Source organism: Balaenoptera acutorostrata, chromosome 6 (assembly GCF_949987535.1).
Source record: "Balaenoptera acutorostrata chromosome 6, mBalAcu1.1, whole genome shotgun sequence".
In the NCBI taxonomy this organism is placed as follows: Eukaryota; Metazoa; Chordata; class Mammalia; order Artiodactyla; family Balaenopteridae; genus Balaenoptera; species Balaenoptera acutorostrata.
In genome coordinates this window covers 23,945,277-23,962,719 of record NC_080069.1, presented here as the reverse complement: position 1 = coordinate 23,962,719, position 17,443 = coordinate 23,945,277, and the positions used below count along the sequence as shown (strand labels likewise).

Genomic DNA, 17,443 nt, shown 5'->3' with positions numbered 1-17,443 from the left:
CGGGCCAGTGTCTGTTCGGATGGGCCTATGAAGAGCCTCAAAATCAATCTCCGGTGGGCAGGCTTCATCACTGACCCCTCGATGGCGGTCTTGGTCGTGCCTCTGGGCACCTTGGCCGGCGTGGGACTCAGATGGACTTGAGCCCATTCCGGGTGCACTGTGGCTCGGGGCTGCCGGCCGACCGTCCTCTTTCAAGTCCAGGAGTTGTTTCTGCACCAGCTGGTAGGAGGGAGGAGGACAGTGACAGCTTCACGTGCACGTGTGAGAGGAGGAGCACTGGGCAGTGGGACAATGGCCTTGGGGGGGAGGAGGGGACGGGTGACCCCAGGACTAGACTCCAAATACAGACACGGTGGCATTCCTGCCATCCTCCTGCACCTTATTCCCAGCTCTGTGTCCTTCCCTCCGCTCCCGGCTCCCCATCCTCTCCTTCCTATCACCCTGCGCTGCACCCACCCCAGAGAGGGCCCTTCCCCATGCCAGGCCTCCGAGGCAGGGAAGGGACGAACAGAGCCATGTGGGCCTCCTGTTCTGGGGCCCTACCTCTCCCCTGCTCACTGGGGTCCCTCCGTGCCCTGGTCTTCCTGGGTGTCCCTTGTCTCCCCTGTTCTACCTGCGATCCCTCCCTCCTCTGGCTCCCCTGGGCCACCTGGTTTCCCCTGTCCCCTGGATCCCCTGGGGTCCCCCCTCCCCTGGAGTCCCCTGGCTCCCTAAGTGTCCCTCTCCCTCCCCTGGCTCACTTCTTCAGGGGTGAGTCCTTCCTCCTGCTTCAGCTCCTCAGCAAGGGCCACGAGATCCAGCTGTGGGTCTAGGGAAAACAATTCTGCCAGGAATCGAGGGTGAATGACTGCCTGCACCTTTGACAGAAAGAAGAGGCTGTGAGCATCCTTGGCCAGGAGTGGCCTGTGACACAAGAAGACCAGGAGGGAAAGTGAAAAGCAGAGACCCACCCCCACTCTCCTCCACAAGGCGGGGATGGTCAGCACACACACACACACACACACACACACACACGCACATGCACATACACAGTCACACACAAAAGAGCACATATACAGATGCACATACACAGACACACAAAGGCATACACACAGACACAAACATATACACACATACATCTGCGTAAACCTCCCCTAACACCGGGCTCAGGAACAAGGAGCTGAGCTGAAGTCCCATCGGCTTGAGCAGAACCCAGATCTTGGGTGCTGAGAGTTCCATGCCCTGGCATCTTGTAGACCCCAGGCTCCAGGCCCAGCCTACCTTGGTGACAGAGTCTTCCCGGGAACGCTGCTTGTCCATGTAGCTCAAGAGACACGGGTCCATGTAGGTGTCGTCCTCTTCCTGCTTCGGCTCATTTCCGTCCTTTCCACATTCTGCATGTGACTTGCCTCTGCCTGAGTGGACGGGCCCCACCAGCGCCTCCATCCTGTCCACATACTCCTTCACAGTCTCAGGGGGAATCTCCTTGGGCGCCTTGGGCTCCGGGGTCCGCTGGGATCTGTGTGGCTTCGGGTGCGAGGGCTGGGCCCTGGGGCCGGACATCCTGGGAGCACAGGCTGAGGCAGAGCAGGAGGAAGGGAAGGAAGGTGAGGGACTCCCGGTCCACCTCCTGACCACCGAGCGCACGTTGGTGAGGGCATTGTTTGGGGGACGTTGATGTGGGTGTGGGAGGGGTCAGGACCATCTGAAGCCTCATGCACAGTTGGAGAGGGGAGGTTAGGGGGTCATCTAAGAGAGTCACAAGTAAGGAAGTGGGGAACCTCCAATTTTCTAGGGGTCTCCCCATCAAGCCCACTACTTAGGCAGACTTAGTGTGGGGTCCTTTGACAGGGAGGTGTGAGAGGAGTTACAAAACTGACCAAGTCAATACCCCGTAGTGACAAAGGGCAGCTGAGACCCCACCCCCCCACCCCCCGCCTCGGTGGCTGTTTTGGTTGAAAGACCAATGCCCCTGTCTTGAAAGAAAAGGATCCACATGGGGACGGTGGCCAACCCTAGGCCCCTGTTACCTGTGCCTTCAGCTCCAGTGGGAACCTGGGTGCCTGGCTGAAGGTGAACTTTCGGGGCTGGGGGCCCCCGAGGATCCAGCTTCGGTGGGGCTGGAGGAGGCAGGTCCTGCGCGCACTGCATGCACTGCAAATTCTGAATGTGTATCTCCTCCTCGGCCGCAAATTCCATGAACCTGGGGGGTGACGGAGGCACAGGCCACCCTGAGAAAAAGGCCTGGGTTCTGGAGCCCAACAAAGGCAGCCAAGACTGAGGCAGTGGGAGAGGGTGTGCCTTGGGGCCGTCAAGGCCCTGTGAGGTGCTGTCCACAGCAGAGAGCTGCTCCTGGAAGTGATAACAAGATCTGGGACCCTTCCTGCCTCACCAGCACTGGAGGGCATTCAACAGCACAGACCCAGGTCGCTGAATTGAACCAGGTCAACGGGACACATGGCTGACCCAGGGGGCACCCTCCTCATGCCCCCGGCCCCATCCAGAACCACATGAAGGGCTGACAGCCAGAGGCTGGAACAGGCATGTGTTCCCCACAGGGGTCCTTGCCCGAATCCAGGACCCTGGGCTAGGACTGAGAGTCCTGGAACATAGACCTGGAGACAGGGCCCAGGAGAGGCTGGACGATGTGGATGCTGAGCTTAGAGGAGAGGCCTTCCCTTCCTGTGAGAGGCGCTCGTTTGTTTGCTTTTGTTTCTTAAACCAAGGGGATTACCATGGAGCAAACACTGGAAGGGCCGGAGACCCTTGGGCCGACGACAGCTGGCTTCCCCAGCCTCTTCAGGGATGCCAGGGTACCCACTCAGGGCACTTTTCATGAGGAGAGGTGGTCCCAAATCTATGTTAGTGGCCGCCAGGCACCCACCACTAAGGAAGCAGCAGGCTGGCGGGTGGAGCTCTTTCCCCGGCCCAGCCCATATGGCCGGAGTTGGACCCCTACTGGACTCACAGCTTCACCCTGCCCCGTCCTGAGACCTTCATGTCAAGGCAAGGGTAGGTCAAAATCAGGGGAAGGCAGAGCTCCTGGTGGAGGAAGGACAGAAGTCTCAAACTCTCAAGGTGAGGGAGGGGTTTCTGGAGGACAGTAGGGCCCCTGGGCTGCGGGGACCCTGTGCTGGGTGACAGCCCTTCTCCTCTGTCCTCTCTGATGAGCACCCCCACGGCCAGACCCTGCCCTCACCCACTCGCCTCACCCTCCACGCAGCCCCTGGGCCCAGGACGCTGACTCACTTTTCTGCCCTCTCGTAGTAGATCATCCGGTCAAGGTTGCTCAAGCGCCGCCATTCCTGCACGGCCCTCCGCAGTCCCTCCTCCAGCGGCATGGTGGGATTCAGGCGGGTCACGAATCGAAGCACTGGGCTGTAAGCCCTCGGGGTCAGTCTCCGGGCCCAGCCCAGCCCCCACCTGCCTGACCCCACCCGCCCATGTGGACCACACATCACTCAACCCAGAATGACTGAGCAACAGGAGGGTGAGAGGCGGGCGTCTGGGAGGGCAAAGACAAGCCTTCCCGGCCACTGCTGTCACCGCCTCACACTCACTCAAGGATGACCATCCACTCCCAGGCTAGAGCTGGGACATTGTGCCTTGGGGAGCTCTTTTCCTCCTCAAGGCTGCATTTTCATAATAAAAATCACCATCATCAATGAGGCATGGCCTGTGCCAAGCAATCTGCTCACACTTCATAGATTAGCCCAAGGCGTCTTCTGCACAGTCCTCTGAGTGAAGTGTACTTGTCCCCTTTTTACCAGGGACCGGAGGTTTAGGATGGAAATGCCTGCCAGGCTCACAACTCTAGTGGGAGAGAGCCCACGCCCTTAGGAGAGTTCTACCATCACCCTGTTCCTAGTGGAATTCTCCACAACGAAGTGGAGGCATGCATAAAGCGCTCTCCTGGGCCCCGCGCTCCTCCCCCTCCTCTGAAGTGACCTCCCCTGGCCACGTGCGCTCACGTCCTGTATGAAGGACACGGCACCACAGGAGAGGGCGGCATCCACTCCTTGGCTCCTCACCTTACACCACGACCCTCTCTGACTACAAGGCTTCAGTCCATATTACCATGAGATTCATGGAAGAGCAAGCTGGCCAGACTCACAGGGTGGTGGGGCCCGTTGAGATAGGGCACATTTCAGTCCTGATGTCACGGACTGGCAGGCCCACCCATGTGACCGACAATGTGCCCTCTCATAGCATGGACATCGTCCTCTCACCTTCCTTCCAGTAGCCCTAGAAACCTAACGTGCGAGTCCATCCCCAGTTCCTCTTTATCTAAAAGCTCCCTTAAGCTCAGGACCCCCTGAGCGTTCACTCACATGTGAAAGCAGGAAAAAGCTTCTGCATCCGGACTCAGGCGAAAGTGTCTCCGGGCCAGGGGCTTGAAGCGCTGCCAACGTCGGCAGTTACTGTACTCTCTCTGGGGGTTAGAGGAGCCATCCTGCGAGGCGTTGGACTGGTTGGTGGCCAGGCGGCCCTCCCTGGAAGTGCCATGTGGCCATGGCCCAGAGTTCACTGGGCGAATGATAGGGGCCAGCTGGGCAGCTGGTGGTGGAGCTTGAGGAGGAAAGCCTGGGGTCCAGCCTCCCTTGCCAGCCTGACGTCCTCGAGAGGGAACAAAGTCTCTGAGCACGAACGGGCCAGTGTCTGTTCGGATGGGCCTATGAAGAGCCTCAAAATCAGTCTCTGGTGGGCAGGCTTCATCACTGACCCCTAGATGGCGGTCTTGGTCGTGCCTCTGAGCACCTTGGCCAGCGTGGGACTCAGAAGGACTTGAGCCCATTCCGGGTGCACTGTGGCTCGGGGCTGCCGGCCCACCCTCGTCCTCTTTCAAGTCCAGGAGTCGTTTCTGCACCAGCTGGTAGGAGGGAGGAGGACAGTGACAGCTCCACGTGCACGTGTGAGAGGAGGAGCACTGGGCAGTGGGACAATGGCCTTGGGGGGGAGGAGGGGACGGGTGACCCCAGGACTAGACTCCAAATACAGACACGGTGGCATTCCTGCCATCCTCCTGCACCTTATTCCCAGCTCTGTGTCCTTCCCTCCGCTCCTGGCTCCCCATCCTCTCCTTCCTATCACCCTGCGCTGCACCCACCCCAGAGAGGGCCCTTCCCCATGCCAGGCCTCCGAGGCAGGGAAGGGACGGACAGAGCCATGTGGGCCTCCTGTTCTGGGGCCCTACCTCTCCCCTGCTCACTGGGGTCCCTCCGTGCCCTGGTCTTCCTGGGTGTCCCTTGTCTCCCCTGTTCTACCTGCGATCCCTCCCTCCTCTGGCTCCCCTGGGCCACCTGGTTTCCCCTGTCCCCTGGATCCCCTGGGGTCCCCCCTCCCCTGGAGTCCCCTGGCTCCCTAAGTCTCCCTCTCCCTCCCCTGGCTCACTTCTTCAGGGGTGAGTCCTTCCTCCTGCTTCAGCTCCTCAGCAAGGGCCACGAGATCCAGCTGTGGGTCTGGGGAAAACAATTCTGCCAGGAATCGAGGGTGAATGACTGCCTCCACCTTTGACAGAAAGAAGAGGCTGTGAGCATCCTTGGCCAGGAGTGGCCTGTGACACAAGAAGACCAGGAGGGAAAGTGAAAAGCAGAGACCCACCCCCACTCTCCTCCACAAGGCGGGGATGGTCAGCACACACACACACACACACACACACACACGCACATGCACATACACAGTCACACACAAAAGAGCACATATACAGATGCACATACACAGACACACAAAGGCATACACACAGACACAAACATATACACACATACATCTGCGTAAACCTCCCCTAACACCGGGCTCAGGAACAAGGAGCTGAGCTGAAGTCCCATCGGCTTGAGCAGAACCCAGATCTTGGGTGCTGAGAGTTCCATGCCCTGGCATCTTGTAGACCCCAGGCTCCAGGCCCAGCCTACCTTGGTGACAGAGTCTTCCCGGGAACGCTGCTTGTCCATGTAGCTCAAGAGACACGGGTCCATGTAGGTGTCGTCCTCTTCCTGCTTCGGCTCATTTCCGTCCTTTCCACATTCTGCATGTGACTTGCCTCTGCCTGAGTGGACGGGCCCCACCAGCGCCTCCATCCTGTCCACATACTCCCTCACAGTCTCAGGGGGAATCTCCTTGGGCGCCTTGGGCTCCGGGGTCCGCTGGGATCTGTGTGGCTTCGGGTGCGAGGGCTGGGCCCTGGGGCCGGACATCCTGGGAGCACAGGCTGAGGCAGAGCAGGAGGAAGGGAAGGAAGGTGAGGGACTCCCGGTCCACCTCCTGACCACCGAGCGCACGTTGGTGAGGGCATTGTTTGGGGGACGTTGATGTGGGTGTGGGAGGGGTCAGGACCATCTGAAGCCTCATGCACAGTTGGAGAGGGGAGGTTAGGGGGTCATCTAAGAGAGTCACAAGTAAGGAAGTGGGGAACCTCCAATTTTCTAGGAGTCTCCCCATCAAGCCCACTTCTTAGGCAGACTTAGTGTGGGGTCCTTTGACAGGGAGGTGTGAGAGGAGTTACAAAACTGACCAAGTCAATACCCCGTAGTGACAAAGGGCAGCTGAGACCCCACCCCCCCACCCCCCGCCTCGGTGGCTGTTTTGGTTGAAAGACCAATGCCCCTGTCTTGAAAGAAAAGGATCCACATGGGGACGGTGGCCAACCCTAGGCCCCTGTTACCTGTGCCTTCAGCTCCAGTGGGAACCTGGGTGCCTGGCTGAAGGTGCACTTTCGGGGCTGGGGGCCCCCGAGGATCCAGCTTCGGTGGGGCTGGAGGAGGCAGGTCCTGCGCGCACTGCATGCACTGCAAATTCTGAATGTGTATCTCCTCCTCGGCCGCAAATTCCATGAACCTGGGGGGTGACGGAGGCACAGGCCACCCTGAGAAAAAGGCCTGGGTTCTGGAGCCCAACAAAGGCAGCCAAGACTGAGGCAGTGGGAGAGGGTGTGCCTTGGGGCCGTCAAGGCCCTGTGAGGTGCTGTCCACAGCAGAGAGCTGCTCCTGGAAGTGATAACAAGATCTGGGACCCTTCCTGCCTCACCAGCACTGGAGGGCATTCAACAGCACAGACCCAGGTCGCTGAATTGAACCAGGTCAACGGGACACATGGCTGACCCAGGGGGCACCCTCCTCATGCCCCCGGCCCCATCCAGAACCACATGAAGGGCTGACAGCCAGAGGCTGGAACAGGCATGTGTTCCCCACAGGGGTCCTTGCCCGAATCCAGGACCCTGGGCTAGGACTGAGAGTCCTGGAACATAGACCTGGAGACAGGGCCCAGGAGAGGCTGGACGATGTGGATGCTGAGCTTAGAGGAGAGGCCTTCCCTTCCTGTGAGAGGCGCTCGTTTGTTTGCTTTTGTTTCTTAAACCAAGGGGATTACCATGGAGCAAACACTGGAAGGGCCGGAGACCCTTGGGCCGACGACAGCTGGCTTCCCCAGCCTCTTCAGGGATGCCAGGGTACCCACTCAGGGCACTTTTCATGAGGAGAGGTGGTCCCAAATCTATGTTAGTGGCCGCCAGGCACCCACCACTAAGGAAGCAGCAGGCTGGCGGGTGGAGCTCTTTCCCCGGCCCAGCCCATATGGCCAGAGTTGGACCCCTACTGGACTCACAGCTTCACCCTGCCCCGTCCTGAGACCTTCATGTCAAGGCAAGGGTAGGTCAAAATCAGGGGAAGGCAGAGCTCCTGGTGGAGGAAGGACAGAAGTCTCAAACTCTCAAGGTGAGGGAGGGGTTTCTGGAGGACAGTAGGGCCCCTGGGCTGCGGGGACCCTGTGCTGGGTGACAGCCCTTCTCCTCTGTCCTCTCTGATGAGCACCCCCACGGCCAGACCCTGCCCTCACCCACTCGCCTCACCCTCCACGCAGCCCCTGGGCCCAGGACGCTGATTCACTTTTCCGCCCTCTCGTAGTAGATCATCCGGTCAAGGTTGCTCAAGCGCCGCCATTCCTGCACGGCCCTCCGCAGTCCCTCCTCCAGCGGCATGGTGGGATTCAGGCGGGTCACGAATCGAAGCACTGGGCTGTAAGCCCTCGGGGTCAGTCTCCGGGCCCAGCCCAGCCCCCACCTGCCTGACCCCACCCGCCCATGTGGACCACACATCACTCAACCCAGAATGACTGAGCAACAGGAGGGTGAGAGGCGGGCGTCTGGGAGGGCAAAGACAAGCCTTCCCGGCCACTGCTGTCACCGCCTCACACTCACTCAAGGATGACCATCCACTCCCAGGCTAGAGCTGGGACATTGTGCCTTGGGGAGCTCTTTTCCTCCTCAAGGCTGCATTTTCATAATAAAAATCACCATCATCAATGAGGCATGGCCTGTGCCAAGCAATCTGCTCACACTTCATAGATTAGCCCAAGGCGTCTTCTGCACAGTCCTCTGAGTGAAGTGTACTTGTCCCCTTTTTACCAGGGACCGGAGGTTTAGGATGGAAATGCCTGCCAGGCTCACAACTCTAGTGGGAGAGAGCCCACGCCCTTAGGAGAGCTCTACCATCACCCTGTTCCTAGTGGAATTCTCCACAACGAAGTGGAGGCATGCATAAAGCGCTCTCCTGGGCCCCGCGCTCCTCCCCCTCCTCTGAAGTGACCTCCCCTGGCCACGTGCGCTCACGTCCTGTATGAAGGACACGGCACCACAGGAGAGGGCGGCATCCACTCCTTGGCTCCTCACCTTACACCACGACCCTCTCTGACTGCAAGGCTTCAGTCCATATTACCATGAGAATCACGGAAGAGCAAGCTGGCCAGACTCACAGGGTGGTGGGGCCCGTTGAGATAGGGCACATTTCAGTCCTGATGTCACGGACTGGCAGGCCCACCCATGTGACCGACAATGTGCCCTCTCATAGCATGGACATCGTCCTCTCACCTTCCTTCCAGTAGCCCTAGAAACCTAACGTGCGAGTCCATCCCCAGTTCCTCTTTATCTAAAAGCTCCCTTAAGCTCAGGACCCCCTGAGCGTTCACTCACATGAGAAAGCAGGAAAAAGCTTCTGCATCAGGACTCAGGCGAAAGTGTCTCCGGGCCAGGGGCTTGAAGCGCTGCCAACGTCGGCAGTTACTGTACTCTCTCTGGGGGTTAGAGGAGCCATCCTGCGAGGCGTTGGGCTGGTTGGTGGCCAGGCGGCCCTCCCTGGAAGTGCCATGTGGCCATGGCCCAGAGTTCACTGGGCGAATGATAGGGGCCAGCTGGGCAGCTGGTGGTGGAGCTTGAGGAGGAAAGCCTGGGGTCCAGCCTCCGTTGCCAGCCTGACGTCCTCGAGAGGGCACAAAGACTCTGAGCACGAACGGGCCAGTGTCTGTTCGGATGGGCCTATGAAGAGCCTCAAAATCAATCTCTGGTGGGCAGGCTTCATTACTGACCCTTAGATGGCGGTCTTGGTCGTGCCTCTGAGCACCTTGGCCAGCGTGGGACTCAGAAGGACTTGAGCCCATTCCGGGTGCACTGTGGCTCGGGGCTGCCGGCCCACCCTCGTCCTCTTTCAAGTCCAGGAGTCGTTTCGGCACCAGCTGGTAGGAGGGAGGAGGACAGTGACGGCTCCACACGCACGTGTGAGAGGAGGAGCACTGGGCAGTGGGACAATGGCCCTGGGGGGGAGGAGGGGACGGGTGACCCCAGGACTAGACTCCAAATACAGACACGGTGGCATTCCTGCCATCCTCCTGCACCTTATTCCCAGCTGTGTGTCCTTCCCTCCGCTCCCGGCTCCCCATCCTCTCCTTCCTATCACCCTGCGCTGCACCCACCCCAGAGAGGGCCCTTCCCCATGCCAGGCCTCCGAGGCAGGGAAGGGATGGACAGAGCCATGTGGGCCTCCTGTTCTGGGGCCCTACCTCTCCCCTGCTCACTGGGGTCCCTCCGTGCCCTGGTCTTCCTGGGTGTCCCTTGTCTCCCCTGTTCTACCTGCGATCCCTCCCTCCTCTGGCTCCCCTGGGCCACCTGGTTTCCCCTGTCCCCTGGATCCCCTGGGGTCCCCCCTCCCCTGGAGTCCCCTGGCTCCCTAAGTCTCCCTCTCCCTCCCCTGGCTCACTTCTTCAGGGGTGAGTCCTTCCTCCTGCTTCAGCTCCTCAGCAAGGGCCACGAGATCCAGCTGTGGGTCTGGGGAAAACAATTCTGCCAGGAATCGAGGGTGAATGACTGCCTCCACCTTTGACAGAAAGAAGAGGCTGTGAGCATCCTTGGCCAGGAGTGGCCTGTGACACAAGAAGACCAGGAGGGAAAGTGAAAAGCAGAGACCCACCCCCACTCTCCTCCACAAGGCGGGGATGGTCAGCACACACACACACACACACACACACACACACACACACACGCACATGCACATACACAGTCACACACAAAAGAGCACATATACAGATGCACATACACAGACACACAAAGGCATACACACAGACACAAACATATACACACATACATCTGCGTAAACCTCCCCTAACACCGGGCTCAGGAACAAGGAGCTGAGCTGAAGTCCCATTGGCTTGAGCAGAACCCAGATCTTGGGTGCTGAGAGTTCCATGCCCTGGCATCTTGTAGACCCCAGGCTCCAGGCCCAGCCTACCTTGGTGACAGAGTCTTCCCAGGAACGCTGCTTGTCCATGTAGCTCAAGAGACACGGGTCCATGTAGGTGTCGTCCTCTTCCTGCTTCGGCTCATTTCCGTCCTTTCCACATTCTGCATGTGACTTGCCTCTGCCTGAGTGGACGGGCCCCACCAGCGCCTCCATCCTGTCCACATACTCCCTCACAGTCTCAGGGGGAATCTCCTTGGGCGCCTTGGGCTCCGGGGTCCGCTGGGATCTGTGTGGCTTCGGGTGCGAGGGCTGGGCCCTGGGGCCGGACATCCTGGGAGCACAGGCTGAGGCAGAGCAGGAGGAAGGGAAGGAAGGTGAGGGACTCCCGGTCCACCTCCTGACCACCGAGCGCACGTTGGTGAGGGCATTGTTTGGGGGACGTTGATGTGGGTGTGGGAGGGGTCAGGACCATCTGAAGCCTCATGCACAGTTGGAGAGGGGAGGTTAGGGGGTCATCTAAGAGAGTCACAAGTAAGGAAGTGGGGAACCTCCAATTTTCTAGGAGTCTCCCCATCAAGCCCACTTCTTAGGCAGACTTAGTGTGGGGTCCTTTGACAGGGAGGTGTGAGAGGAGTTACAAAACTGACCAAGTCAATACCCCGTAGTGACAAAGGGCAGCTGAGACCCCACCCCCCCCACCCCCCGCCTCGGTGGCTGTTTTGGTTGAAAGACCAATGCCCCTGTCTTGAAAGAAAAGGATCCACATGGGGACGGTGGCCAACCCTAGGCCCCTGTTACCTGTGCCTTCAGCTCCAGTGGGAACCTGGGTGCCTGGCTGAAGGTGCACTTTCGGGGCTGGGGGCCCCCGAGGATCCAGCTTCGGTGGGGCTGGAGGAGGCAGGTCCTGCGCGCACTGCATGCACTGCAAATTCTGAATGTGTATCTCCTCCTCGGCCGCAAATTCCATGAACCTGGGGGGTGACGGAGGCACAGGCCACCCTGAGAAAAAGACCTGGGTTCTGGAGCCCAACAAAGGCAGCCAAGACTGAGGCAGTGGGAGAGGGTGTGCCTTGGGGCCGTCAAGGCCCTGTGAGGTGCTGTCCACAGCAGAGAGCTGCTCCTGGAAGTGATAACAAGATCTGGGACCCTTCCTGCCTCACCAGCACTGGAGGGCATTCAACAGCATAGACCCAGGTCGCTGAATTGAACCAGGTCAACGGGACACATGGCTGACCCAGGGGGCACCCTCCTCATGCCCCCGGCCCCATCCAGAACCACATGAAGGGCTGACAGCCAGAGGCTGGAACAGGCATGTGTTCCCCACAGGGGTCCTTGCCCGAATCCAGGACCCTGGGCTAGGACTGAGAGTCCTGGAACATAGACCTGGAGACAGGGCCCAGGAGAGGCTGGACGATGTGGATGCTGAGCTTAGAGGAGAGGCCTTCCCTTCCTGTGAGAGGCGCTCGTTTGTTTGCTTTTGTTTCTTAAACCAAGGGGATTACCATGGAGCAAACACTGGAAGGGCCGGAGACCCTTGGGCCGACGACAGCTGGCTTCCCCAGCCTCTTCAGGGATGCCAGGGTACCCACTCAGGGCACTTTTCATGAGGAGAGGTGGTCCCAAATCTATGTTAGTGGCCGCCAGGCACCCACCACTAAGGAAGCAGCAGGCTGGCGGGTGGAGCTCTTTCCCCGGCCCAGCCCATATGGCCAGAGTTGGACCCCTACTGGACTCACAGCTTCACCCTGCCCCGTCCTGAGACCTTCATGTCAAGGCAAGGGTAGGTCAAAATCAGGGGAAGGCAGAGCTCCTGGTGGAGGAAGGACAGAAGTCTCAAACTCTCAAGGTGAGGGAGGGGTTTCTGGAGGACAGTAGGGCCCCTGGGCTGCGGGGACCCTGTGCTGGGTGACAGCCCTTCTCCTCTGTCCTCTCTGATGAGCACCCCCACGGCCAGACCCTGCCCTCACCCACTCGCCTCACCCTCCACGCAGCCCCTGGGCCCAGGACGCTGACTCACTTTTCCGCCCTCTCGTAGTAGATCATCCGGTCAAGGTTGCTCAAGCGCCGCCATTCCTGCACGGCCCTCCGCAGTCCCTCCTCCAGCGGCATGGTGGGATTCAGGCGGGTCACGAATCGAAGCACTGGGCTGTAAGCCCTCGGGGTCAGTCTCCGGGCCCAGCCCAGCCCCCACCTGCCTGACCCCACCCGCCCATGTGGACCACACATCACTCAACCCAGAATGACTGAGCAACAGGAGGGTGAGAGGCGGGCGTCTGGGAGGGCAAAGACAAGCCTTCCCGGCCACTGCTGTCACCGCCTCACACTCACTCAAGGATGACCATCCACTCCCAGGCTAGAGCTGGGACATTGTGCCTTGGGGAGCTCTTTTCCTCCTCAAGGCTGCATTTTCATAATAAAAATCACCATCATCAATGAGGCATGGCCTGTGCCAAGCAATCTGCTCACACTTCATAGATTAGCCCAAGGCGTCTTCTGCACAGTCCTCTGAGTGAAGTGTACTTGTCCCCTTTTTACCAGGGACCGGAGGTTTAGGATGGAAATGCCTGCCAGGCTCACAACTCTAGTGGGAGAGAGCCCACGCCCTTAGGAGAGCTCTACCATCACCCTGTTCCTAGTGGAATTCTCCACAACGAAGTGGAGGCATGCATAAAGCGCTCTCCTGGGCCCCGCGCTCCTCCCCCTCCTCTGAAGTGACCTCCCCTGGCCACGTGCGCTCACGTCCTGTATGAAGGACACGGCACCACAGGAGAGGGCGGCATCCACTCCTTGGCTCCTCACCTTACACCACGACCCTCTCTGACTGCAAGGCTTCAGTCCATATTACCATGAGAATCACGGAAGAGCAAGCTGGCCAGACTCACAGGGTGGTGGGGCCAATTGAGATAGGGCACATTTCAGTCCTGATGTCACGGACTGGCAGGCCCACCCATGTGACCGACAATGTGCCCTCTCATAGCATGGACATCGTCCTCTCACCTTCCTTCCAGTAGCCCTAGAAACCTAACGTGCGAGTCCATCCCCAGTTCCTCTTTATCTAAAAGCTCCCTTAAGCTCAGGACCCCCTGAGCGTTCACTCACATGAGAAAGCAGGAAAAAGCTTCTGCATCAGGACTCAGGCGAAAGTGTCTCCGGGCCAGGGGCTTGAAGCGCTGCCAACGTCGGCAGTTACTGTACTCTCTCTGGGGGTTAGAGGAGCCATCCTGCGAGGCGTTGGGCTGGTTGGTGGCCAGGCGGCCCTCCCTGGAAGTGCCATGTGGCCATGGCCCAGAGTTCACTGGGCGAATGATAGGGGCCAGCTGGGCAGCTGGTGGTGGAGCTTGAGGAGGAAAGCCTGGGGTCCAGCCTCCGTTGCCAGCCTGACGTCCTCGAGAGGGCACAAAGACTCTGAGCACGAACGGGCCAGTGTCTGTTCGGATGGGCCTATGAAGAGCCTCAAAATCAATCTCTGGTGGGCAGGCTTCATCACTGACCCCTAGATGGCGGTCTTGGTCGTGCCTCTGAGCACCTTGGCCAGCGTGGGACTCAGAAGGACTTGAGCCCATTCCGGGTGCACTGTGGCTCGGGGCTGCCGGCCCACCCTCGTCCTCTTTCAAGGCCAGGAGTCGTTTCGGCACCAGCTGGTAGGAGGGAGGAGGACAGTGACGGCTCCACACGCACGTGTGAGAGGAGGAGCACTGGGCAGTGGGACAATGGCCCTGGGGGGGAGGAGGGGACGGGTGACCCCAGGACTAGACTCCAAATACAGACACGGTGGCATCCCTGCCATCCTCCTGCACCTTATTCCCAGCTGTGTGTCCTTCCCTCCGCTCCCGGCTCCCCATCCTCTCCTTCCTATCACCCTGCGCTGCACCCACCCCAGAGAGGGCCCTTCCCCATGCCAGGCCTCCGAGGCAGGGAAGGGATGGACAGAGCCATGTGGGCCTCCTGTTCTGGGGCCCTACCTCTCCCCTGCTCACTGGGGTCCCTCCGTGCCCTGGTCTTCCTGGGTGTCCCTTGTCTCCCCTGTTCTACCTGCGATCCCTCCCTCCTCTGGCTCCCCTGGGCCACCTGGTTTCCCCTGTCCCCTGGGTCACCTGGGGTCCCCCCTCCCCTGGAGTCCCCTGGCTCCCTAAGTCTCCCTCTCCCTCCTCTGGCTCACTTCTTCAGGGGTGAGTCCTTCCTCCTGCTTCAGCTCCTCAGCAAGGGCCACGAGATCCAGCTGTGGGTCTGGGGAAAACAATTCTGCCAGGAATCGAGGGTGAATGACTGCCTCCACCTTTGACAGAAAGAAGAGGCTGTGAGCATCCTTGGCCAGGAGTGGCCTGTGACACAAGAAGACCAGGAGGGAAAGTGAAAAGCAGAGACCCACCCCCACTCTCCTCCACAAGGCGGGGATGGTCAGCACACACACACACACACACACACACACACACACACACACGCACATGCACATACACAGTCACACACAAAAGAGCACATATACAGATGCACATACACAGACACACAAAGGCATACACACAGACACAAACATATACACACATACATCTGCGTAAACCTCCCCTAACACCGGGCTCAGGAACAAGGAGCTGAGCTGAAGTCCCATTGGCTTGAGCAGAACCCAGATCTTGGGTGCTGAGAGTTCCATGCCCTGGCATCTTGTAGACCCCAGGCTCCAGGCCCAGCCTACCTTGGTGACAGAGTCTTCCCGGGAACGCTGCTTGTCCATGTAGCTCAAGAGACACGGGTCCATGTAGGTGTCGTCCTCTTCCTGCTTCGGCTCATTTCCGTCCTTTCCACATTCTGCATGTGACTTGCCTCTGCCTGAGTGGACGGGCCCCACCAGCGCCTCCATCCTGTCCACATACTCCCTCACAGTCTCAGGGGGAATCTCCTTGGGCGCCTTGGGCTCCGGGGTCCGCTGGGATCTGTGTGGCTTCGGGTGCGAGGGCTGGGCCCTGGGGCCGGACATCCTGGGAGCACAGGCTGAGGCAGAGCAGGAGGAAGGGAAGGAAGGTGAGGGACTCCCGGTCCACCTCCTGACCACCGAGCGCACGTTGGTGAGGGCATTGTTTGGGGGACGTTGATGTGGGTGTGGGAGGGGTCAGGACCATCTGAAGCCTCATGCACAGTTGGAGAGGGGAGGTTAGGGGGTCATCTAAGAGAGTCACAAGTAAGGAAGTGGGGAACCTCCAATTTTCTAGGAGTCTCCCCATCAAGCCCACTTCTTAGGCAGACTTAGTGTGGGGTCCTTTGACAGGGAGGTGTGAGAGGAGTTACAAAACTGACCAAGTCAATACCCCGTAGTGACAAAGGGCAGCTGAGACCCCACCCCCCCCACCCCCCGCCTCGGTGGCTGTTTTGGTTGAAAGACCAATGCCCCTGTCTTGAAAGAAAAGGATCCACATGGGGACGGTGGCCAACCCTAGGCCCCTGTTACCTGTGCCTTCAGCTCCAGTGGGAACCTGGGTGCCTGGCTGAAGGTGCACTTTCGGGGCTGGGGGCCCCCGAGGATCCAGCTTCGGTGGGGCTGGAGGAGGCAGGTCCTGCGCGCACTGCATGCACTGCAAATTCTGAATGTGTATCTCCTCCTCGGCCGCAAATTCCATGAACCTGGGGGGTGACGGAGGCACAGGCCACCCTGAGAAAAAGGCCTGGGTTCTGGAGCCCAACAAAGGCAGCCAAGACTGAGGCAGTGGGAGAGGGTGTGCCTTGGGGCCGTCAAGGCCCTGTGAGGTGCTGTCCACAGCAGAGAGCTGCTCCTGGAAGTGATAACAAGATCTGGGACCCTTCCTGCCTCACCAGCACTGGAGGGCATTCAACAGCATAGACCCAGGTCGCTGAATTGAACCAGGTCAACGGGACACATGGCTGACCCAGGGGGCACCCTCCTCATGCCCCCGGCCCCATCCAGAACCACATGAAGGGCTGACAGCCAGAGGCTGGAACAGGCATGTGTTCCCCACAGGGGTCCTTGCCCGAATCCAGGACCCTGGGCTAGGACTGAGAGTCCTGGAACATAGACCTGGAGACAGGGCCCAGGAGAGGCTGGACGATGTGGATGCTGAGCTTAGAGGAGAGGCCTTCCCTTCCTGTGAGAGGCGCTCGTTTGTTTGCTTTTGTTTCTTAAACCAAGGGGATTACCATGGAGCAAACACTGGAAGGGCCGGAGACCCTTGGGCCGACGACAGCTGGCTTCCCCAGCCTCTTCAGGGATGCCAGGGTACCCACTCAGGGCACTTTTCATGAGGAGAGGTGGTCCCAAATCTATGTTAGTGGCCGCCAGGCACCCACCACTAAGGAAGCAGCAGGCTGGCGGGTGGAGCTCTTTCCCCGGCCCAGCCCATATGGCCAGAGTTGGACCCCTACTGGACTCACAGCTTCACCCTGCCCCGTCCTGAGACCTTCATGTCAAGGCAAGGGTAGGTCAAAATCAGGGGAAGGCAGAGCTCCTGGTGGAGGAAGGACAGAAGTCTCAAACTCTCAAGGTGAGGGAGGGGTTTCTGGAGGACAGTAGGGCCCCTGGGCTGCGGGGACCCTGTGCTGGGTGACAGCCCTTCTCCTCTGTCCTCTCTGATGAGCACCCCCACGGCCAGACCCTGCCCTCACCCACTCGCCTCACCCTCCACGCAGCCCCTGGGCCCAGGACGCTGACTCACTTTTCCGCCCTCTCGTAGTAGATCATCCGGTCAAGGTTGCTCAAGCGCCGCCATTCCTGCACGGCCCTCCGCAGTCCCTCCTCCAGCGGCATGGTGGGATTCAGGCGGGTCACGAATCGAAGCACTGGGCTGTAAGCCCTCGGGGTCAGTCTCCGGGCCCAGCCCAGCCCCCACCTGCCTGACCCCACCCGCCCATGTGGACCACACATCACTCAACCCAGAATGACTGAGCAACAGGAGGGTGAGAGGCGGGCGTCTGGGAGGGCAAAGACAAGCCTTCCCGGCCACTGCTGTCACCGCCTCACACTC

General features: G+C 59.6%; 1 protein-coding gene across 1 annotated transcript; it reads right to left on the bottom strand.

The window, feature by feature from the left end:
* Window positions 1–4,306: 4,306 nt before the first annotated feature.
* On the bottom strand, window positions 4,307–17,226 carry LOC130708397 (NUT family member 2G-like). The gene is made up of 10 exons (XM_057548342.1): window positions 17,135–17,226; window positions 15,166–15,331; window positions 13,578–13,807; window positions 12,496–12,624; window positions 11,329–11,449; window positions 9,331–9,477; window positions 5,889–6,092; window positions 5,371–5,487; window positions 4,703–4,849; window positions 4,307–4,411 (listed from the first exon to the last, which is right to left on the bottom strand). Exons 1-10 carry the CDS (start codon window positions 17,224–17,226, stop codon window positions 4,307–4,309), a joined length of 1,458 nt encoding a protein of 485 aa, XP_057404325.1.
* Window positions 17,227–17,443: the final 217 nt, after the last annotated feature.